Below are 23,948 nucleotides of genomic sequence, written 5' to 3'. Positions count from 1 at the left end.
GACTACTCTTGATTTGCTAGACAGGGAGCAAATTTTGTTGATGTGGGCAAAATGCCTTCTGCTCCAACTGATGCCATGGAAGAGGTCAAGAGTGGCATCTCCATCTATTCAATGAGAATAGCTTTGCATTTTCTCTTTACCCCCGTCCTTCCCTCCATCACTTTAAGCCGTCGGCATTTTTGTTTTTCTAGGATCTTGAGTCCTTGGGAGGATGCTTGCTCCCTTGCCAGGCTTATTAGAAAAAAGCAAATGAAGTTTCGAGAATCCTGCCTCTCACCTGTATAATCTTGCTGATTACGCATGCTGCCCATCAGCTGTTGGAAAGGGCAGCTATACCAATAAAATAAATAGGATTTTCTCCTCCGAACAAAAGCCAACTGAGTTTCCCACTCAACAGAGAAATAATTTTACAAACTAGAGTTAAAAATATATAAGCAAATAGACCCTTCTGTCACCAGCTGAACTTTGATATCCCTCTCTGGCTATTTTGGCTGACATTACAAAACCAGCCCTTAAAAAAAAATCACAAAATAAATCTTTTGTTTTATTGTTCTCGCTTCTTTCTTACAGTTAAATAAATGAGGGCATTAAGCCCTACAATGGCCTGTAAGCTCTTTTCTGTTTTAGTTCTTTCAGGCAACCACAAAACCATCTTCAATAGATTTGTTTGGGGGGATCTACTGTTGACGAACCGTATCGTGGAAAGATTTGTCAACCACAGCTGCTGCCCTTTGGTGGAGAGGCTCATTCTTTCCAAAATATATTCTAGGGTACAAACGGTGCACAGTTTGGGTGAAACAGAGAAACTCCGGGAAACTAGAAAACAGCTTCCAGGAAAATTAGCTAGTCAAAACCATGTGGAAAGAAGGAGATCAGAACAACCTTAATAGATCTGGAATAAGACTGTGGACCTTCTGTTCCTCTTGATGAGTCAGATGTTTCTCCAAAACAGTAGGAGAAAAGGGAGACCTTGGCAGTGGAGTCAAGAGAGGACCTAGCCTAGAATCGTTACATGTCCACAAATTTTCCAAGTCCAACACCCTTTGAATCAGTGATAGGATACTACCAGTTCTGTGGGCGTGGCTTGGTGGGCATGACACAGCTTGGTGGGCGTGGCTTGGTGGGCGTGGCAGGGGAAGGATACAGTAAAATCTCCATTCCCTCTCCTCTCCAGGGGGAAGGTTACTGCAAAATCCCCCTTCCCTCCCCACCCCACTAACCTGCTTTCCAGCTCCATTCTCCTGTACAGGGCAACCAAAGAAGACCCAGCCGATCAGCTGGGACTCAATGGGAGGAGGAGAATAGATGTGGGTGGGGCCAGAGAAAGGTGGGATTTGCCACTTCTCTGAATTACTCAAAATTTCCACTACTGGTTCTCCAGAACTGGACAAAACCTGCTGAATATCACCTCTGCCTTGAATTCCATTGAATTTTATCCAGCACCAATTTACTGATGACCATTTGTTGACTACATTCCTGTGTATAAACATGAGCAATCAATCCTCAGCTTAACTGGAGTTAATCCCATGTGGTCCTATTCTTTGCACCTGACAAAAACCTAAAAAGAAGGAATCCCTAGCTTCCTGGGGATGTAATTTAGACTTCCCATTCTGGTCCCTCCAGGTATTTGGGGGTACCTGCCAGAATTCCCAGCTCAAATTCCCAGTTTCTTGATCTCCAAAAGAACAGGCCCAGAATCTCACTCAGATCACTCAACTACTTAATTTTGATTTGTTTTCTACCTTAAGAAAGTTCAAAACATTCTCAAAGATCCATCTCATCCTGGGCACACACGCCCTTTTTTTAAACTATTATCATCTGGCAGATGGTACAGGATAATAAAACAAGGACAAATAGGCTGAAAAATAGCTTCTATCCCAGGGCAGTAAAAGTCTATTGAATTCTGCTGTATAGTGCAATATTAATGAAATATCAGGGGTCTTCAATTCAGTGCATAGAATGTGAAGGAGGTGCGTTATGTTTATTTTCAGTCATAATGTATACTGAAGATGCTATTTAATTTCATTATACGAGGTGCAATGACAATAAACTAAACTAAACTATCTCTTTTCTAATATCATCATCATTTTCTCCAGAACTATTCAACAGACACGACAGGAGATTTCTTTTCATGAACATATATATATACATATTCAAATGTATTCTTATATCAGCATTTAAAACCTTTTGATACAAAAATGGTCACCCTTGGAGGCGTCTTTGTGTATATAACACAAAGCAGGACATACACATGAGCCACAGGGAGGTCAATGCCTTAGCAGAGGTTCACTGAATTGACCCCCAATTTCAAACAATCGACTAGAGGACAACGCTTCGGAAGCGGGAATCCACGCAGGAATTCGTTGTACCGGTTATGATCTTCATTGGGGTCACTTTTCTCAAAATACAGTTCTCCCCCATGGATATCTTTCACGTCGACCGTGAAGTTGTTGGGATTAAACCCAAACCAGACAGTACACCTGCAATCATCCGTACGGATGGAATAGCCCATGACTCGTATATCTTGAAGTAACGGCAAATCAGAATTCGGCGCAGGGATGTTTCCCGGACGCGGGTACTGGCTGAAGGCAACCGGGGTTTCTTTTCGTTTGGAGCCATGGTTCTTCTTCTCCCCGCTGGAGGATGGGAAGTACTGCGCCAAGCTCTTCCCTTCACTGCAAAGAGGCACGTGGAAGGAGGGCTGAGGACACGCAGGTGGAACGGCCAGTCCAACCAGTTCTGCAAGCGTCGGGAAGAGAGAGACCAACTCAACTATTTCTTTGGGTTTTCCTGGAGTAGGAGAGGAGGAAAAATTAGAGTAGGCGGTGTCAGGTCCAAGAACGATACCTGGAGTTACTTCTTTCTATCCAGGGGTGAGATTCTACCGGTTTGTACTGGTTCGAGTGAACCGGAGGTTAAATTAGCATCCGTTCGCCAAACGGTATTTGAACCGACCGGCTGGCCTGCCCATCCCCGCCCAGGAGTCTCCAGGTGGACCATTTTTGATGCAGGTAAGTGCAGGGTCCACGCAGAGGCTCTGGGAGGGGGGAAAAAATGGGCCTTCCGGAAATCTGGAAATGGGCCAGTTTCTGGCTTTCGGAGACTGTTTTTGCCCTCTCAAAGGCCCGAGGGAACTTCTGGACTCTTGGGAAGGCAAAATACGCCCCCCCACACCCCCAAAAAAGTTCCAGTAGTCCACGCCCACCATGGCCACACCCACCCAGCAACTCGGCAGCGAACCGGTTGCTGGGATTTTTGAATCCTCGCTTCTGTCCTTGGTTGTTCTTCACCCATAGACAGAAACTTAAAAGAAAACTTAAAGAAACTATTCGCACGGCCAAAGATACACTCTGAGAGAATCACTGAGGAGGAGCCTTCTTAGCTCTCTCTGTCAGCAGAAAGGGATTGGGGGAAGGTAAAGTATTCCTAAAATATTTTCGTAGATAATTGCTAGGCGGCTGAATCTTTTGGTGCGCAAGATGATTACTGGAGAGCCTGATTGATGACTCTTGGCTATGGATGTGTCCCATTGGAGAATATACATCCAGGGGGTGAGGGGAGACCAGGGTCAAGGGGGAAATGAATGATGCGTCTCAGAGTCGGCTGTGCCCAGGTAGTGCCAGCATGTTCACTCCTAATAAATTATTCTTTTAAACTCTGAGAGATGTGGCTAGAGCCGTGATGGCGAACCTATGGCACGCGTGCCATAACTGGCACGCAGAGCCATTTGTCCTGGCACGCGAGCCACTGCACACGCGCGTGCCTCAAAGCTGATTTTTTTCCCAGCTGATTTGAGGCATTTTTCGGCCTCCCAGAGGCTTGGGAAAAGCCTCTGCAAGGCTTTTCAGGACGAATTATTGGCCCGTTTCATCACTTCCTGTAATTCATCCTGAAAAGCCTTGCAGAGGCTTTTTCCAAGCCTCTGGGAGGCCGAAAAAGGCCTCAAACCAGCCCCAAAAATCAGCTGTGAGGCGCAGTGCAGGGAAGGGGTTGGGGGCATGCAATTTTTGGCACAGGAGCCGAAAAAGGTTAGCCACCACTGGGCTAGAGACTCATGATTTGAAGGGGGGGGGGATTGTCGAAGTCCTGACATCGAACGTTTAATTTTTGTACTGTTAATGCTGGATTTTTTTACCTGGAAGCCCAGAGCAGGAATCTTGAGCAAAGGGGTCAATGAATGGGAAAAGTTTCTGTCCTGGATAAGAGATTGGAGTTGTCACTCCTGGCACATAGAACATCAGTGGCACTCGGGTGGCTACGTCAAAGTTGCTGTATTTCGCCCACTCGCCATGCTCACCCAATGACCAGCCTAAATGAAATCAAGAACCATGAAGGGGAGACAGCACTGAGAGAGATCCTGTGGATCCATCCAGGAAAAAAAACGAAGAATCAAGAGTTGGATATAAAACATTAATTAGGATCGACATCAAAGAACAACCAGGCTTTTAAAATCTCCAAAGCTCTTCAGCCAACCTTAGAACGAGGTAGGAGCTGATCTCGGAAAGAGAATGGCTGAGTTGCAGAGACGAGTCAAGCAGGGAATTAGCCTGGAATCATTACGTAAGCATAAGAGTGCTAAATGGCCGGATGCCCTTCCTGACACCAATGAGTTTTGTTCAGTAGATATATTTCCATAATGCCCAGAGAAATATCTGCCTCTACTTAAGATCAAACTCCCAGCCTCCCGATTGTGAGGCGAGAATTCCACCTCGAGGCCACCGCACCACTCCGCAAGTTCCACCCCTCTTGAATGACGTTTAACCTTATCTAGTCCTGGGAAGATTCCTGTGAAATAGGCGTTATGCAATAAAGTTGCTATTTCATACTCTACACGTGTTTTGTTTGTTCGCACCTGATAGGTACAGAACAGGCGAACGGTGTGCCTGATGCTATGGCCACCACTTCGGCAGCCTCAACAACTATTTGAAATGATATTTGTAGACTGAATGCAGGGACAAAAGACATGGTCTCCATCGTATGCGTGAGCAATCGCAGGCAAATCCTTAGCCAGGCTCCCTCTTTCCTTATTTGGACTTCCCTTCCCCCGTCCACCAAGCTGCACGGAGGTCTTACCGTGGTCCGCGGTGAAAACCACCATGGTGTTGTGAGATAGCTCTGCCTCATCCAGGGCATTCAACAACTTTCCCACCAGGGTATCGACGTAGGAGACGGAGGCAAAATAACTCTGGCGAATCTTCCGCTACAAAACAAGTTTGCAAAATAGGGGACCAAAAAAATGAGTGGTGGCTGATAGGTCATCAATAAAAACTGCCCCCTGAGAGGCCTTAGAAGGTCTTTCAGGATGTAATTGGTTTGTAATGCACCCGTCTGTGCATCATTAATACAGATAGTCCTTGTCTTATGACCACAGCTAAGCGACTGGGGCAAAGCAAGACTGCGTGAAGTGAGTTTTACAACTTGTCTTTGCTGCCGTTGTTGAGTGAACTCCACACCCACCATGGCCACACCCACCCAGCAACCGGGCAGAGAACAGTGGCGTTCAAACAGTTGCTGAAGGAAACTGTTGTAAGTCGAGGACTACCAGAAGGAGGAAAATGGGAGACTGGACATCCAACTCCCTTATCCCACCGGCGTCTTTCAGACCACAGCCAAACCATCATCTCATGGAAACGCAACCGAAGGGGCCCGTAAGGGAAACTCTACCTGGAAGTGTTCTGGAATGGGCCCATAAGGGAAACTGAGATTGAAGGCAGCCACGTCCTCTCTCCGCCTTAGGTCTGTCCAGGGATTGTAGGCGACGGAAGGAAGTTTTTTAGGAACTGCTGGGTCAGGAGCCAAGGTGACATTTTCCAACGGGTACAATTTGAGAAATTTCTGGAGAGAAGCGATAATCCAAACTGGCTTTTTCTTTTCTTTTCTTTTTTAATAAATATTTTTATTGCATGTTTTCCTTTATTCTACCTCCCATTTCCAGTTTTGCAACAACAGAATACTGGCTGTATCAAATCCTTTTTAAATATCTGTAGTATTATACACCATAATCATAACCATTATTCTCATAGTCATACAGTATAGTCTCTTAAAAAAAAAATATGTGGCATTTGTACATCATAGTTATATCCATTATATAACTCTATTATTCTATTCTATTTCTATTTCTATTCTATTCTACATTCCAATATGTGATGTGTTCTATTCTATTCTATTCTACTTTCCAATATGTATTCTGTTCTATTCTATTCCCTATTTCTATCCTATCCTATCCTATCCTATCCTATCCTATTCTACTCTACATTCCAATATGTGATGTGTTCTGTTCTGTTCTATTCTATTCCTATTCTATTCTAATTCTATTCCTATTCTATTCCTATTCTATTCTAATTCTATTATTCTACATTCCAATACGTATTCTATTCTATTCTATTCTATTCTATTCCCTATTCCTATTCCTATTTCTATCCTATCCTATCCTATCCTACTCTACATTCCAATATGTGATGTGTTCTATTCTATTCTATTCTATTCTATTCTATTCTATTCTATTCTATTCTATTCTATTCTATTCTACTTTCCAATATGTATTCTGTTCTATTCTATTCCCTATTCCTATTTCTATCCTATCCTATCCTATCCTATCCTATCCTATCCTATCCTATTCTACTCTACATTCCAATATGTGATGTGTTCTGTTCTGTTCTGTTCTATTCTATTCCTATTCTATTCTAATTCTATTCCTATTCTATTCTAATTCTATTATTCTACATTCCAATACCTATTCTATTCTATTCTATTCTATTCTATTCTATTCTATTCTATTCTATTCTATTCTATTCCTGTATTCTACTCTACTCTACTCTACTCTACTCTACTCTACTCTACTCTACTCTACTCTACTCTACTCTACTCTACTCTACTCTACTCTACTCCACTCCACTCCATTCTATTCTACATTCCAATATGTATTCTGTTCTGTTCTTATTTCTATTTCTATTCTATTCCTATACCCTTCTGGGAGGGAACTTTTTGGAGACTCTTCCTGGGAAGATCTCCCCTTTTTCCCCCCTGCAGAGAAACCTTCTTACCTGAGGGTATCTGAATGGGATGTGGGGTTTATGATAGCCGACAGCCAGAAAAAACTTCCTCTTGATTCCCTGCAGACTCTTCAACAAGTGGATGGCCTCCTCGGTACTCTGGATATCTGGCAAAGTAGCCTCGGGCATCTCGGCAACCTCCACAGGACAGATCAAATTGGCGTGAAGCTTTCCATCTTTGCCTTTGCAAACCTGGAAGGCAAACAGCAACCGTCGTAAAACAAATCTGGCCGTTGGAAGGAGACCAGGGCAAACTTAACAAGCCTACAGAAAGACTGCAGGAGTCAGCCTCACCGTCAGGAGGCCGCGTGAGTTCGATCCTAGGTAGAAGCAGGTATTTCTCTCTCTGAGCACAATGAGAATATATCTGCTGAATAGAACTCTATACTGGTGACAGGAAGGGCATCCGGCCAGTAAACACTCAGCTCCGTTCAGCTGCCCCGATTCCATCCCGCAAGGGATTATGGGGTCGTTTAACTTGCAACAGGACTGAAAAAAGTGACGGACGGCTGTTTTTCATACCTTCAACCATTGCAATATCCCGACAGTCACGTGGTCAAAATTTGGACGCATTGCCGCTGATTCTTACTTATGACCATTATAGCATCCGGGGGGCGGGGTGTCACGTGATTCCCTTTTTGTGACTTTCTAATGAGCAAAGTCCACGGGGAAGCCTGATGCACTTAACGACCGTGTCCCTGACTTAACCAGTGCAGCAACTCACTGAACCACTTGGGGCGAGAAAGGTCTTAAAATGGGGCAAAAACTCAACAATGCCTCACTTAGCAACAGAAATTTTGGGCTCAGTTGTGGTTGTAGGTCGAGGACTACCTGTATGACCACAGACTGTCTACGACCACAGCGCGTCCGTCTACCTTCGTGTTCTCGTATTTTTCAGAAGACGGGTGGAAAGCCGGAAAGGACCAACTGTACGGATAATCGTCACTGTGGTTTGAGGAGATGCCTGGGAAACAGAAAGGTGAAACGCAGGTAAAGCTGGACCCAATCCTTGGATTGGGGTCTCAAACCCTTTCCTGGGGTGGGGGGGTGGGAAGGGCAGGTCTTGGGAAAGCTCACCTGGGTGGAACACCTTCCCAATGGACATGGTGATGTAGCCGTTTTCCTTGAAGTACTGCGGCAATGTGGTGAAGTTTCCTGCGTGGGTTCGCCAGTACGAGTTGAAGTCATACAGCCTGGTGGAATCTGGTCGGCGGCCTGTGAGGAAGGAGACTCTGCTTGGGGCACAGACAGCTTGCTGGAGGCAAAAAAAGAAAAAAACAGAGAGAGAGAGAGAGAGAGCCAACAGTCATCAATCGTGTTCTCTAGTTAGAATTTTGCACGGCAGAAACTTCGGTCACCTAATTACTATCTTTGAAAAACTATTTATGGAATGCACCTGCGGTTTCCAAGCTGCCGCACTGCTCCCCGCTACCTTTCTGTTGGCAACTCTGAAAAGACCAGAGGAATATTTGATGAGTTGACACCCAGCAACCTGGCAGAGAATCAGTTGCTGGGATTTTTGCATCCCACCCCTGGATGGTTTCGTGCTCGTCGGCCATTTCTGAGACCCGATTGGAAACCAGTCACAGCCCACAGGTTGATCTGGAGGTGTGATGACCCAGGGCATGGCACAAAAGCAACAAAAGTAGGTAAAGTCCCTTGAATTCCTCCAACTTGGCCCCGAATGTCCAGTTATCATCAGCTGGAAGAGAAAAAAAACTCTCCCAAGAACAGTTTTTAAAGGGAAGAAATTCAGTCCAAACCCAAAGTACATATAGATTATAAATAAAAACCAACACAAACCACGCTGCAGCAATTAACAAGACAGGGCATGATAAGGAAACACACACAGTTGGGAGGACTTGGAAACCAGATAAGACTTGACAAAGATAATTCACGCTTTGCTTCCAGCAAGGAGTTGTGTGCAAACACCCTTTTTATATCCTGTTTTCCCAGCTGCAGCTAATGAAGGGAATCAGGGCCCTTTTCTCCCCCATAACCCACGTTGCTCCCTTATCTGTTCCTCCCTGTGTGCCCTAGGATGAAGAAGAGGTGGCCCTGGGTCTTTCTCTGCAGGCCCAGCCGGACTGTGTCCTTTCCCAGTTTCTTCCACAGCCACCAGAACCACACTCCCAATCCCTGTCAGCTGCTCGACTTCCCCCTCGGAATCAGATCCCAACAGAGGCATGACAGGAGGAAGGAAAACCTGATTTGTGACGATGCTCCAGACAGCCAGGCACTAACCAAGACACCACCCTCTCCCACGAAAATGAAATAAATGATGAAGATGACCATCCGTTACCTGGGCAAAAGCATTCTGGAACACCATGCTTCTGGAAGCCAGCTGATCAATGTTGGGTGATCTCACCAGGGGGTCCCCGTAAGACCCCAAGGCAGGGCGCAAGTCATCCACCACCACAAAGAGAACATTTAAGCCTTCACGGATGGGCCTCTGGGCATCCTCAGCCAATCCTAATGGGGGAATCAGGAACAGGGTGCTAAGGTGAAGCGGATCATTTTAAGCTTCTTAACTCTCTTTTTTTCTGGTTTTTTTTTTTTTAAAGTACCGTGCGGTGAAGATGATTTATTTCTCTAAACTTCAGGAAGCAGGTTTTAGGCATGGCAAAAAATAAACAACGTACTTCAAATGGGATAATGCACAGAGTTCATCAGATTGGATTTGGATCTTTTAATCATCTCTTCGAATTGCCCTACAGAAGGAGAGGAGAGGAGAGGAGAGGAGAGGAGAGGAGAGGAAAGGAAAGGAAAGGAAAGGAAAGGAAAGGAAAGGAAAGGAAAGGAAAGGAAAGGAAAGGAAAGGAAAGGAAAAGGAAAATAGGAAAGGAGAGGAGAGGAGAGGAGAAGAGAGGAAAGGAAAGGAAAGGAGAGGAGAGGAGAGAGGAGAGGAAAGGAAAGGAAAGGAAAGGAAAGGAAGACTATTGAGAAGGGAAGGGAAACTGTTGAGAAGAGAGGGGAGCTACAATTCCCAAAAAATCTTCACTTCTGCTTTAGAGACACTGCCAGAGGAATTTAACACAGGGAAATTTTTGAGCAGTTTCTGCATATTTCCTGGTTTAAGTGAACAGTGGTTTTATCATGTTATTATGAATCATCCCTACATTTTTAAGCACTCTTGTGGGAGGAGAGAGATATTTCTAAACACATTTATTAAAAGTATAGCCTAACAGAAGACCCCTGGAAGAGTCAGTGGCTTTGAACGCTGAAATGGAACAACCCAAAAAGATGAATTTGGTTTTAATCGCTGACCAAAATAAAAGAAGAGAGTTATTTAGCTGCGGCTGAGACCAGCTGCTCACAGCCACCCACAGTGGTTAAATTGCTCGTCTACTTCTGCATTCAGGTACAGATTATACAGATACAGATAATACAGATAATCAGAGTTGGAAGGGGTCTTGTAGGTCATCTAGTCCAACTCCCCCCCCCACAAGCAGGAGACCCAACGCCATTTCTGACAAATAGCAGTCCAATCTCTTCTTAAAAGTCTCCAGTGATGGTGTTCCCACAACTTCCAAGGGCCAAGCTGTTCCAATGGCAGTCCAATGAAATCGTTAAGCGAATCAATGCAGTCGTTAAACCAATAACACCGTTGCTAAGGCAAAGCAAGCACCCTCCAGCGGGGCAGCTTCGAATCCATTTGCAAGCCCAATTTTAACGCTCCCACTTTGCAAATATGCAAATCCGTCTGATCCGAAAGAAGCAGGGAAATAAAAAAAAAAAAAGAACGTCGCAATCGCAGGAGACAAAAAAGAAAAGTAGCAATCGCAGGAAAAAAAAGAAAAAGAAAATTGTCACAGAGTTGGAAGGGACCTTTCCTGAACCTTTCCCTCCCTTGCTCTTTCTTTCTCTCCCCCACCTCCCAAACGGCATCTCCCCCTGCCCAGATTCCTGCTTGCAGAGAGCGGGTGGCTCCCCGAGGGTCGTGGGAACCTTCTCGGGGGTGGGGGGGTCACCGCCTCGCCCCCGCCCGTGGGTGCGCAGGCTTTCCTTCCACCCATCCACCCAACCGGACGGATCCGAGAGGCGCATCACCTCCGCCCATCAGGGAGCCCAGCCAGACCCAGAAGGCGCCAAGGAACCCGAGCTGGAGCCTCGCCGGAGCCATAGCCCCGCCGGGGAAGGTGTTCGCCGGCCAGCCAGCCAGGCAGGCTCCGGAGGAGGAGGGAGGAGGAGGAGGAGGAAACGGTGGCGGCGGGCAGGGCTTCCCAAGCGCCACCCCGACCCGCGGGGCGGCGGCTGAGGTTGCAAAGCGAGCTGGCTTGCGCGCACGAAGCGCCGGTGCGCGCCCAAGCTTTGTCTCTGCAAATCTTTTCGTGGGAGCCCAGCACACGCGTGTCGGGGGGGGGGGAGGGGCGGGGGGGTGCCTTCAGGTCAAAAAAAGACCTGGGACATATCGGACGGGGGCGGGTGGGAATTCTCCGGTTATTCTTAAAGGATGAAAGGCCTCCCCTTTTAAAAGCACTAAGTTAGAAGTCACCTGCTTCTCCCTGGTCCCCAAACCCTCACCAAGGTGCCCGTTCTAGAAGTAGAACTTGGGGAGTGGGTTACACGATAGACAGAGCAAGGGTCTTCCGACCTGGCAAGTTTGAGACTTGTGGGCTTCAAACTCCCAGAATTCCTGAGCTAACATGACTGGAGGAGGAGGAATTCTGGGAGTGGAAGTCCACGAGTCTTAAAGCTGCCACGTTTGAAGACCCCTGCTCTACAGTATCTATCTTCTACTTGCTATCTTCCGAATAATAATAACAGAATAACAGAGTTGGAAGGGACCTTGTAGGTCATCTAGTCCAACCCTCCGCCCCAGCAGGATACTCTACACCATTTCTGACAGGTGGGAGTCCAATCTCTTCTTCTGACAGATGGCAGTCCAATTTGATTGCTTATTGTACCTGATGACTATCATTAAGTGTATTACCTTATGATTCTTGACTCTTGATAAATGTATCTTTCCTTTTCTGGACACTGAGAGCATTTGCACCACGACAAATTCCTTGTGTGTCCAATCACACTTGGCCTATAAAGAATTCTGTTCTGTTCTCTTCTGTTGTTCTGCTTTCTATTCTATTCTATTCTATTCTATTCTATTCTATTCTATTGTACCCTATGACTATAATTAAGTGTTGTACCTTATGATTCTTGACTCTTGACAAATGTATCTTTTCTTTTCTGTACACTGAGAGCATTTGCACCAAGACAAATTCCTTGTGTGTCCAATCACACTTGGCCAATAAAGAATTCTATTCTATTCTATTCTATTCTATTCTATTCTATTCTATTCTTGAAAGCTTCCAGCAATGAAGCTCCCACCATTTCCGAAGGCAACTTCTGTTCCATGGGTTGAAATTTCTCCTTTTTTCCAGGTTGAATTAACCCCTGACAAAACCATCAAGCAGAAAATAATCCCTCTAATCAAGGAAATGCCAGGAAGAACAATCATATCTCCACCAATACTGGCAATCCACCAGCAAGCAAGTTTGGGCATTGTGGTTTCCAACGAAGGAGAATATTTGTAACTCAGGGTTGAAGCCAGGGGTCCCTTGGTGGTCTCTCAGCTTGCTTGTTTTCTTGCAGATTCTCTTCTATCGGTCCTTCTACCCGAGGATCACCAGGTGGCACTCATCCCCCAAAGAACCAGCCCTGCTGAGCTGTTCTATGAGAAGGTTGAGGCTCACAACTGTTGGCATTGGATGGTTCCATTCATTTGCCCCCACGAATCAATAAACACCTACAGCAACCCTGATACTTATAGCTGTCGCAGGCAAATTTGGAAGAAGAAAAAAGAGAATTTAGAAGAGAGATAAAATGGACAGGTTTGCACATCAGAGAAAAGTCAGCATAGAAATGCAATCAACTCATTCGAACAAGACAAAATCGGGATCTTACCTCTCAGAAATATCTTTTCCGACCATGTTTGGCAATCCGATTATTTTATTTCCCTGTTGCATTTGCATTCTTTTCATCCAGGAATTCCAGGAATGCGTGATCAGTCCTCTTTTTATTTTTATTTTAAATTGCCATGCTTCCCCTCTGCAATAAACAAAATGCATTCCTCTTCTGCTGACCCCCACCCCACCCCCAAATCAAACAGCATGCTCTCCAGACACGTATTTGGACACTTGTCGGAATCTGCCTTTTAAAAAAGAAAAACCCATCCTGGCACAGGAAGGCTGCCAGCCCTTGCAACGGGCTGCCCATAAGAGGGCACGGCTTCGAGGCGTTCTTACGTCACAAGCGAGGGGGGCGGAGCGCCAAGGCGCGGAAGGAAAGACTCCCCGACGCTTGAGAGGTCGGGGCTGGGCGGGACCTCCCCCGAGGTTCTGAGCGGGCCCCCCCCTCGCGCGTGCGCGATCCGGCTTCGACGCAGCCGCAGTGAGACCCAGTCGGCGCAGGCAAGGGGAGGTGGCGGATGGTCGGCTGAGCTGAGGCGGGAGCCGGGTTTCTTCTCGTTTTTTCCCCACCCTTCGCCGGGAGGCTTCGGACTGGAGCCGCCATGGGGCCGTGGTGACCGAGCAGAGGGACCGGCGAGGGCGGGAGGAGGAGCGCCATGAACCTGAGGGGCCTGTTTCAAGATTTTAACCCGAGGTGAGGGGGAGGCCGGAAAGGGGCGGGGCCTGGAGAAAGGGGCGGGGTCAGAGGGGGAGGGGCAATTGAGAGTGGGGGATGTGTGGAAAGGCGACCTGTATTTGGGGCTGGGGGGGAAGAGACCCATCCCATTGGGATAGGTCTAGATTATAGTCCCCATAAGGCACAGCCAGTATCTGGGTCTGGTAGGGGAAAGAGACCCATCTCTATGGAATAGGTCTGGATTATAATCCCCATAAGGCACAGCCAGTATTTGGGTCTGGTGGGGGAAAGAGACCCATCCCTATAGGGTAGATCTGGATTATAATCCCCATAAGGCACAGCCAGTATTTGGGTCTGGTGGGGGAAAGACCCATCCCTATCGGGTAGATCTGAATTATCATCCCCATAAGGCACAGCCAATATTGGGCTGGGGGGAGAGATCCATCCCATTGGGATAGGTCTAGATTATAGTCCCCATAAGGCACAGCCAGTATCTGGGTCTGGTAGGGGAAAGAGACCCATCTCTATGGAATAGGTCTGGATTATAGTCCCCATAAGGCACAGCCAGTATCTGGGTCTGGTAGGGGAAAGAGACCCATCCCTATCGGGTAGATCTGGATTATAATCCCATAAAGCACAGCCAGTATTTAGGGCTGGTGGGGGAAAGAGATCCAACCTATGGGGTAGGTCTGGATTACAATTCCCATAAACCACAGCCAGTATTTTTTTTTTCTTACCTGTTGGAATATAGAGTATGTCGATTGCACCAAGAAAACCATCTAAAAACAATGCACTGCATTTAAAATTTTTATTTTAAAGCATGATTCTGGTGTCAGAATAGTAGCACAGATTTTGATCATGCTTGTAGCATTTGGGGGGAATATCAAACATTGAGAGAGCGTAGACTGCCTTTTTTTTTACAGAGTAAAACTGTAGTTTCAACCAGCAGTCGTAGAACTTCACACTGTGTCCTTGGGATAGAAGAAACGATGCAAATAAAAGAATTAAACAGGAAGGTGCTTTCAGGATTGGTGGTTTCCCCTTTTTTATTCTCTCACATGGAAGAGCGTTTCTGCTTCTGCCTTCCAGAGACAGATAAAACCTTCCTGCTTTTCTCATAAAAGGGATATTGTTTTTAAAAAATGTCGATTCCCTTTTCTCTTTACACCCTGTACACTTTCTATCCTCCTTCATTTTCACTCATTTAAGAGTCATTCCTGGCCTCTTCAGCCTTCTGACAAAAAAGAAAAAAGAACAGGCTATTGAATTAAAGCAGTTTTTACACAACGGCTCAAGTGTGGAATACAAATTGTGCCTTTGGAGTTGGCTTGGCTCTTCTAAACAAAGTTTCCCAGTTGTGTCACTGCCATAGCTTTGTGGGAACTGAACAAGGAAGAAGAGACCCTGTCCATGCAAATTATTGCTTTTCATTGGGAAGATTGTTCTCTTTTTTTAAATTTTAATTTTATTTAAACCCTAAGTTTATTTTAACCCTGTGACTATCACTAAGTAATATATCTCATGATTTGTGATGAATGTATTTTTCTGATGACTATAATCATGATTTAGGGTAAGGGTCTTCAAACTTGGCAAGTTTAAGACTTGTGGACTTCAGCTCCCAGAATTCCTGAGCTAACATGACTGGAGGAGGAATTCTGGGAGTTGAAGTCCACCAGCCTTAAAGCTGTCAAGTTTGAAGACCCCTGATCTATCACCTATCAATTTATCATCTCTCTCTCTGTACCTACCGACCTATTTACCTATCTATCAATCTATGTATCATCTATCACAAGAATTCCTCCTCCAGTCATGTTAGCTCAGGAATGCTGGGAGTTGAAGTCCACCAGTCTTAAAGCTGTCAATTTTGAAGAGCCCTGATTTGGGAGATTGTTTCCTGCTTGATCGTTTGTCAGGGGTTAATCCCTGTTTATCTGAATTCTGGCTACTGGAGAGGGCGATGTGTTCTAGTCTTAAACAGAGAGCAAAGCAAACCCCAAATGCATGAACGCTGATAATGTTACCTAGTTGGGTCATGAAACGGTCTGCAAGAAAACCACCAAGCTCCGAGAGCGCAAAGTGCTCCATCTCTTTGCCATAGGCCTAAGGAATTTAAGACGATCTATTAACTGGGTGTCTCTAGGTTGACCTTGCCCAAGCACTTCCTTCGACTCCCCATCAGGGTTGTTCCAGCCCTTGACACCTCTGGCCCTCCCCAAAAATTACCAACCTGGCTTATTACCCTCGAAGAGCGTCTCCAGGTTTGCTCATTGTCCTCCATTCAGAAACCTCCCATTCTTGGCTCGTACGAAACTACAGTAAATACAGAATTGCAAGAGAAGTGGCAATAACCCCGCAAAATCCCTTCACTTATAATCATAAGGAGCCTAAAGCAACAGAGCAAACCACCGCAAGAATCCATCTCCCGAGCTTTTTCTATCGCTTCGCTGTCACCTTGTCGCCCTTGCAAGCCTCTTGTTCGTCGCACATCTGTAATTGCTGCTGAATCGGAGCTTCTCTGCCTGGGCTTCCTAGCTCATCATCTTCCTTCCTTTGTGTTGACTGAATAATGACAGTTTGAAGACAGCTGCTGTGTGTGTGAGTCAGCTTCCTGGTGGGAGGCATTGGAATGAAGCCAGTGTTCCCTGCTAATGAATTTTCCTTTTTTTTTCCAAACGGAGAGGAAGGCAAACATGGCATTAAAGGGAGATTATATCAGGACCTGACGTCTGATTTTACCACTCATGTTGTGTAGGATACCACAAAATCCATTTGTGGAGCTGAGAGATAATATTTTGGTGTGATGAAATAATTGCTGCCCTGGACTAACGACCACAGTTGTAACATGGAAAACGAATTGTGGGTGGACGTGATAGCCAGATTCACACCATGTTTTAAGACAGTGCTTGGATTCCCGTTAGACACTGAATAGCCAGCTGTACAACCCCACTTAGGCTGTGGTGCCTAGTGTGAATCCAGTCTATGCTGGCTGGGGAATTTTGGGAGTTGAAGTTTAGATACCTTTAAATATTTACAGTTGGGAAATGTTGATCTTAAAACTTATCTTTGGTCTTGCATAAATGGGAAATTAAGATTATAATTTAAAAGTGCCCTGGCAGCTGCCGGAAGGGTTTTAAAATCAGACGTTTCAAGTTATTAGCAACTCTATTAATCTGTTAAATGTCTGTTAAAAACTTTGGTTGTCTCCTTTTGTTCACCTCTTCTGAATGACATTGTTTTCGAAACACAAACTACGCACCACAATTCCAAAGGCGATAATGTCATAAATTGATCTTCCCTCTTTTTTTCCCCCTTTTTTCCCTCTTCCACAGCAAATTTCTTATTTATGCCTGCCTGCTGCTGTTCTCAATTTTGCTGTCTCTCCGGCTGGATGACAAGATCGAATGGAGCTACTGGGCTGTGTTTGCTCCGATATGGCTGTGGAAGTTAATGGTTATAGTGGGTGCCTCCGTAGGGACTGGCGTATGGGCCCGGAACCCACAATATCGGTAAGTGGGACACGTACTTGCTTTGCAAATGTATTTTACAAGTCTTGGGTTTTTTTGCAAATTCTTTTGAAGATTCAGGTAAGACCCATCTTGACTTACAATAGTTCATTTAGTGACCAAAGTTTTGGCTTCAATTATGGTCGTATGTCAAGGGCTACCTGTTAAAGTAGACATTTTGTGATCCAGCTACCAAAGAAGCTGGTTCATCTTTGACTTGGTATATAACTGCAGCTACTGGTCTAGGAAATATCCCTTGGATGTGATTTTTTTTGTTCAAACTAAATAAATAGACTAGATTCACACTAGGTACCACAGCCTAAATGGAAACAGGTTTATTGCAGTTTGTTATTCAGCATGCAACGGGAATCCAAGCACTATCTTTAAAACTTTGTGTGAATCCATCCATAATTCATTTTCTGTGCTGGGCATCGCCTCTTCCATAGACCTAAGATTTGCATTGTTGTTTTGTTGAGCCTCAGCGGCTCAGTGGTTAGAGTGCAGTACTGCAAGCTACTTCTGCTGACTATTGGCTGCCTGAAATTTGGCAGTTCAAATCTCACCAGGCTCAAGGTTGACTCAGCCTTCTATCCTTCCGAGGTGGGTAAAATGAAGATCCAGATTGTTGGAGGGGCAAGAGGCTGACTCTGTAAACTGCTTAGAGAGGGCTGTAAAAGCACTGTGAAGCGGTATATAAGTCTTAAGTGCTATTGCTATTCCTTCCTTCCTTCCCGCCCTCCCAGTGGTTAGAATGCAGTATTGCAGACTACTCACTGTCAGGAGTTTGATCCTGACTGGCTCAAGGTTGACTCAGCCTTTCATCCTTCCGAGGTCGTTAAATTGAGGACCCAGATGGTTGGGTGGGGGGAGGCAACAGGATGACTCTGTAAACAGCTTAGAGAGGGCTGTAAAGCACTGTGAAGCGGTATATAAGTCTAAGGGCTATTGCTATTGTTTTTTCATTGTTTGAGATTGTTTTCATTGTTTCTTTCCGCCTGCTTACTATATAGAAATGGGTCATTTTCCAGGGACGAAGCTCAGTCCAATGTCAGGAAACGCTTGGGTGAACCTGTAGTAGGGGTGAACTAGCGGAATTGAATTTATTTATTTTTTAACTCTTTAGAGCAGAAGGGGAAACGTGTGTGGAGTTCAAAGCCATGTTAATTGCCGTTGGCATCCACCTCCTCCTGCTGATGTTTGAAGTTCTGGTCTGCGACGGAATCGAGCGAGGGACCCGTTTCTGGCTGCTGGTCTTCATGCCCCTCTTCTTCGTGTCTCCGGTATCAGTGGCTGCTTGCGTGTGGGGCTTCCGCCATGACCGGTCTCTGGAGGTGAGGAGGGTCCACGTCAGAAAACTTGAGGAGTGGGTCATCATTCAAAGCTAGTCCTGAATTTTAGTGAGGTTGTGAAAGGTTCTTTGTTTTGTACACAGATGTGCATGATTGATTGGCTCTGTGGGACGGTGGGACACCTTTAGAAGTATCGGGCTACCTGTGGGGTGGAATGTAGTCTGGATTCCTAGGAAGAGGGGTGGCTGTTTCCCAGAGGCTAGAGAGGCAGCGGAGCCTTTTTTGCAAATCATCTTTTGAAGATTCATAAAGGACTCATGATGAACAGGTAGTCCTCGACTTACAACAGTTCACTTTGTGACCGATGTTACGGCACTGAAAAGCATGGCTTATGGCCATTTTTCACACGGCCGTTGCAGCATTCCTATGCTCACGTAATTTGCGTTTGCTCCCTGCTTCTTATTTTTTTAAAATAAAAAATTCTCATTTGGCAAGCAGTCTGGTTCCAGGTTTCCCATCTCAATACAAACACGACCATAGTTACCTGTTTGTCATATTTGTTTAGTTTCATATTGCATCATCATTATTGTTAAACATTAAGCTATTCCAATTCATGTTATCTTAATACATTCTCATATCCTATTTTACAATGTTATCTAAAATTCTCATCTCATTTCTGTTTCTCATATTACTTTTATCTGTCACATTTGTCATTTTACCAATCTTTATCTGTAAATATAATTGTCCCCTCTGGTTAATAATTCAAGCTAACCACCTTCCTTCTACCTTAATATCAATCTCCCTATCTAGTATATAACACAAATATATTTTTTTCAGATTCCGCATTATATTTTCTCAAACACCTCATGAATCATCTATCTATACATTACAAAATGCTATTTTCAATATATTCTTCTACATAATTAATTTGCATTTGGATGCTTGCCAACCGACTCACATGACAGTTGCCGGTGTCCCATGGTCACGTCATTCCCTTTTGCAACCTTCTGGCAAAATTAATGGAGAGACCAGATTCACTTAACAACCAGATTACTAATTTAACAACTGCGGCGATTCACTTAACAGATGTGGCCAGAGAAGTCGTAAAAATGGGGCCACAATTCCCTTGACTAATTTCTCACTCAGCGACATAAATTTTGGGCTCCATTGTGGTCGTAGTTTGAGGACTACCTGTATTAAATTGCTAGGTACTTGTAGCTTTGCTACCTCAAGCAAGACACTTGTTGCTGGTTGCGGCAAAATCCATTTGACCCTTAACTACGTTTGCTTTTTATGTTCTCTCCTAGCTGGAAATCCTGTGCTCCGTCAATATACTCCAGTTCATATTTATTGCCCTCCGATTGGACGAAATCATCAAGTGGCCATGGCTTGTACGTAAACTGCGATTACACCTCGTTCTCTTTTCAGAATGTCAGGGTTTTTAGGTCGGTGTTGTGGCTGGCACGCCAAAATAAGCAATGTATAGGTTTTGACATTCTGACGTAGTTGCAGAGGAATCCTTTGGAGTGGCGAACTTAATGCGCCTAATTCGACCTCGTCACCCGAGCAAGTTAAGTAAGGGAAGATCTAATGAGTACTTGAACGATATTCCTCTTGGAAATTCCAGCCTGTAGGTGAGACTGGAGGTACAATGGTAGAGGAAGCATTTAATGGGATTAGATAATAATAATAATCATCATCCTTGCCCAAAATAAACACCTCAATAGAAAAGAATTTTTGTAGTTGCAAGGTTGAACTGGGGGTTTGGTGCTCTCTGAGCTTGGTTGTTACCTTGTAGATGTTTCATGACCCAACTAGGTAACATCATCAGTGCTAGGAGGAAGTAGGATTTGCCAAATGGGGTCTGGTGCTCTCTGAGCTTGAGTAGATCTTTCATGACCACAGGCAACACCATTAGTGCTAGAAGGAAGTAGGATTTCCAGACTGGAAGAGGAGGAGGACAATGACTGTGGGGTCCTTGGTGCTCTCTGAGCTTGGCTGTCACCTTGCAGCCATTTCATGACCCAACTATGTAACGTCATCAATGTTAAACGGAACCCCCACACAAATATTTCAAAGCATATTCCTACTCATTGTTAGAACCTAGATTTTCAAACGTTGGATGCATAGAATGGAAATGAGCGGTCCTTTTGAGTGACAAGTGTCTCTCTCTCTCTCTGCCCTCTCCCACCTGTTTTAATTTCCAGGTTGTTTGTGTCCCTCTGTGGATCCTGATGTCCTTTCTCTGTTTGGTTGTGCTATATTATATCGTTTGGTCAGTCTTGTTCTTACGCTCAATGGACGTGATTGCCGAACAGAGAAGAACACACATTACGATGGCCGTCAGTTGGATGACGATCGTGGTTCCGTTGCTCACCTTCGAAGTAGGTTGAACCATATCTATCTATCTATCTATCTCTATATCTGTCTATATATGTCTGTCTGTCTATGTCTGTCTGTCTACCTATCTTCTATCTATCTATCTATCTATCTATCTATCTATCTATCTATCTATCTATCTCTATATCTGTCTATATATGTCTGTCTATGTCTGTCTATCTATCTACCTACCTACCTATCTATCTATCAGTAATCTTGTGAATATTGTTCACGGTTCCTCCTCTCAAAAACTGCCCCATTATTTCTACGGCTTGCAAGGATTTATTGCTAGCGAAGTTTCTGCTCCCTCCAGATTACTGAAGCCGTCCTTTTGTTGCTTTAGATCCTGCTGGTGCACAGGCTGGATGGCCATAACACTTTCTCCTACATTCCTGTATTCGTTCCGCTGTGGCTTTCGCTCATAACTTTGATGGCAACCACCTTTGGCCAGAAGGGGGGCAATCATTGTAAGTATGCAACGGCAGAACTCAGTCTCCTTCTGCCAACCCTGATTCAAGGGGAAGAATAAAGGATAATGTGATGTAGCTCGGGGTTGAACTCTGGGGCCCTTGGTCCTCTCTGAGCTTGGCAGTTTTCTTGTAGAATGTAGACATTTCATTACCCAAGTAGGTAATGTCAGTGCTAGAAGGGCGAGAGATGTGTAGAGAGGAGGGAGAGAATGCCGCGGGGTGCTTGGTGCTCTCTGAGCTTGGCGGTTTTCTTGCAGACGTTTTGTGATCCACCTAGGTAACATCATCAGTGCTAGAAGGGAGCGGGGTTGGCAGAGAGGAGAAGGAGGGAGACAACCGTGGGGTCCTTGGTGCTTTCTGAGCTTGGTGGTTTTCTTGCTGATGTTTCATTACCCATCTAGTCTAAGTAACATCATCAGTGCCAGTAAGGAGCGGAGTTTGCTCTCAGTTTACATTCTAGTGCCTTTCCCTGCCAGTAAACAGCCCAACCAAAGGATCTCCAAGACTGATGGGGCAAGCACTAGAGTAGAGTAGAGTAGAGTAGAGTAGAGTAGAGTAGAGTAGAGTAGAGTAGAGTAGAGTAGAGTAATTAGAATAGAATAGAATAGAATAGAATAGAATAGAATAGAATAGAATAGAATAGAATAGAATAGAATAGAGTATTGGCCAAGTGTGATTGGACACACAAGGAATTTGTCTTGGTGTAAACACTCTCAGTATACATAAAAGAAAAGATACATTCATTAAAAATCAAGAATCACAACGTACAACACTTAATAAAAGTCATAGGGTACAATCAGCCATCAAATCATACTAGGAAACAGTCAATATAAATCGTAAGGATACAAGCGCAAAGTTACAGTCCTACAATCACAAGTGGGAGGGGATGGATGATAAGGAGTGATAAGAAGATTAACACTAATAATAGTGCAGACTTTGTAATATAAACTTGAGAGCAAAAACCCACCCCTTACCAGCGCTGATTGTGTTACTTAGTTGGGTCACGAAACGCCTGCAAGAAAACAAACCAAGCTCAGAGAGCACCAAGGACCCTTCCCCCAAAGAGGGGGAAGAGGCAGGACTTCCCAGGTTGGACGGGCGAGTGACTTTGCCAACCGGTTCCTCCCTGCAGGGTGGTTCGGAATTCGCAAAGACTTCTGCCAGTTCCTGCTCGAGATCTTCCCATTCCTGAGGGAGTATGGCAACATTTCTTATGACCTGCATCACGAAGATAACGAGGAAACGGAAGAAACGCCGGTTCCGGAAGCTCCCAAAATCGCTCCGATGTTTCGGAAGAAAGCCGGGGTGGTGATTACGCAGAGCCCCGGGAAGTACGTCATCCCGCCGCCCAAACTGAACATCGACATGCCGGATTAAAAATGGAACTTTTTGCACAGGACGGAATGTCTCCCCGCGATTAATCGCCTCTGGGTATCCGCGGCCAACCCTTATTATTTTTTAATTCATGCCTTGGTTTTACTTGGTTGGATGGGTAGGGATTGGGGCCACTGTGGATGTGCACTCATGTCGTTCCCTTAACAAGTGTCCATCCTGGGGTGCAAAATATCACCTAGTAAAAGCAGGAAGTAAATCTGGCCGGGTTCAGCAGTGGGAACGGCTGAGTCCCTGTTCACAGAACGGCAGCCTTAGGTTTGAGTTCAGTTCTCGGCATCCAAGTCATAGATTGCCACTGCTAATACCGCTTCACAGTCCCACCTATCCCGAGTTTTTCCTGTCCACAGTTCCCCCTGGACAAAGGCCCACGTAGGGCTTTGCGCTCACACACTCCTGCAGAGGATGGGTGTGTATTTTGGAGAAAGCAGAAAAGGTTTCTTCACGTACGAACCTTCCTCCTTGGTGGAAGTCATGTTTTCCTGTATATAGTATTTATATAAACTCTTGGCCATGTAATATATTGGGGCTGGGGGGGGGCGGAGATGAGTCTGTACATTATAAATATGTATGTAAAAAGTATTTTTTAAAAGGCTGTACGGAATGCGTAATCTCTGGTGCGTGGCCCCGTTGAGTGTTCCTCTCGGTTTCTATTTCGGGTTGAAGTACCTTAGGCAAAAGTCGTTCACACCTTTCGAATTTTCCCCCCTCGAGCCCATGAACTACTATTCAGACGTGAGTCTTCGCCTAGGATTGTTGGCACTTCTCATTCTGGATTAAATTGGGCTCAGAAGAGGTATGTAAATTTTTCTGTGAATAGCCTCAATCTTTGTACCATCTGCGGTGGGGTGGAGAGAGGCTTTCAGCTCTTTTTAAAAAATTTCCACACTACATTTGGGCAAAGGCTGATTTCTCACAGCCTCACCTTTTGACCTGTTCAATAAAGCATCCCCAAGGGTTTTTTTTCTTTTTTTTGAGTGGTGTGTTTTTGTGTCAAGCTTACCCACCTGCGGGATTTTTGCAAGCCTTTTTTCTTGCAAACAGTGAAAAATGTCAGCCTGCAGTGGCTTAACCAGCTCAAATATCTGGGGTAGAAGGGTCAGCAAGAGCTATTATAGGAGGAGGATTTTACTGGCGTGAGAGTTTGGTAGAACTTTTCCATCAGGATCAGAAAAATGAATGTGACGTGGGGAGAACGAGAAAGGACATTTAACAGATTTACAGAGTTGTAGGTCATCTAGTCCAATTCCCCACCCAAGTAGGAGATCCTACATCATTTCT

General features: G+C 45.1%; 2 protein-coding genes and 1 long non-coding RNA gene across 3 annotated transcripts; 2 read left to right on the top strand and 1 right to left on the bottom strand.

Annotated features, from left to right (window-relative positions):
* Positions 1-2,122: 2,122 nt before the first annotated feature.
* Positions 2,123-11,243, bottom strand: IDS (iduronate 2-sulfatase). Its single transcript, XM_026716616.2, has 9 exons — positions 11,103-11,243; positions 9,355-9,524; positions 8,130-8,307; positions 7,928-8,016; positions 7,044-7,244; positions 5,665-5,835; positions 5,074-5,200; positions 4,136-4,309; positions 2,123-2,790 (listed from the first exon to the last, which is right to left on the bottom strand). The coding sequence occupies exons 1-9, from the start codon at positions 11,173-11,175 to the stop codon at positions 2,276-2,278; spliced, it is 1,698 nt and encodes a 565-aa protein (XP_026572401.2). The 5' UTR covers positions 11,176-11,243; the 3' UTR covers positions 2,123-2,275.
* On the top strand, positions 7,948-9,601 carry LOC148124794 (uncharacterized). The gene is made up of 2 exons (XR_015745080.1): positions 7,948-8,042; positions 9,093-9,601. It is a non-coding gene; the product is annotated as an uncharacterized LOC148124794 (long non-coding RNA).
* A 2,194-nt stretch (positions 11,244-13,437) lies between the features above and the next one.
* TMEM185A (transmembrane protein 185A) lies at positions 13,438-23,633 on the top strand. Its single transcript, XM_026716544.2, has 7 exons — positions 13,438-13,652; positions 16,964-17,140; positions 18,261-18,468; positions 19,734-19,817; positions 20,634-20,810; positions 21,149-21,272; positions 22,408-23,633. The coding sequence occupies exons 1-7, from the start codon at positions 13,615-13,617 to the stop codon at positions 22,650-22,652; spliced, it is 1,053 nt and encodes a 350-aa protein (XP_026572329.1). The 5' UTR covers positions 13,438-13,614; the 3' UTR covers positions 22,653-23,633.
* Positions 23,634-23,948: the final 315 nt, after the last annotated feature.

The sequence above is a fragment of the Pseudonaja textilis genome, chromosome 12, assembly GCF_049901715.1.
Source record: "Pseudonaja textilis isolate UNSWEBS1 chromosome 12, rPseTex1.2, whole genome shotgun sequence".
Classification (NCBI taxonomy): domain Eukaryota; kingdom Metazoa; phylum Chordata; class Lepidosauria; order Squamata; family Elapidae; genus Pseudonaja; species Pseudonaja textilis.
This window is presented reverse-complemented; position numbering and strand designations above follow the sequence as displayed.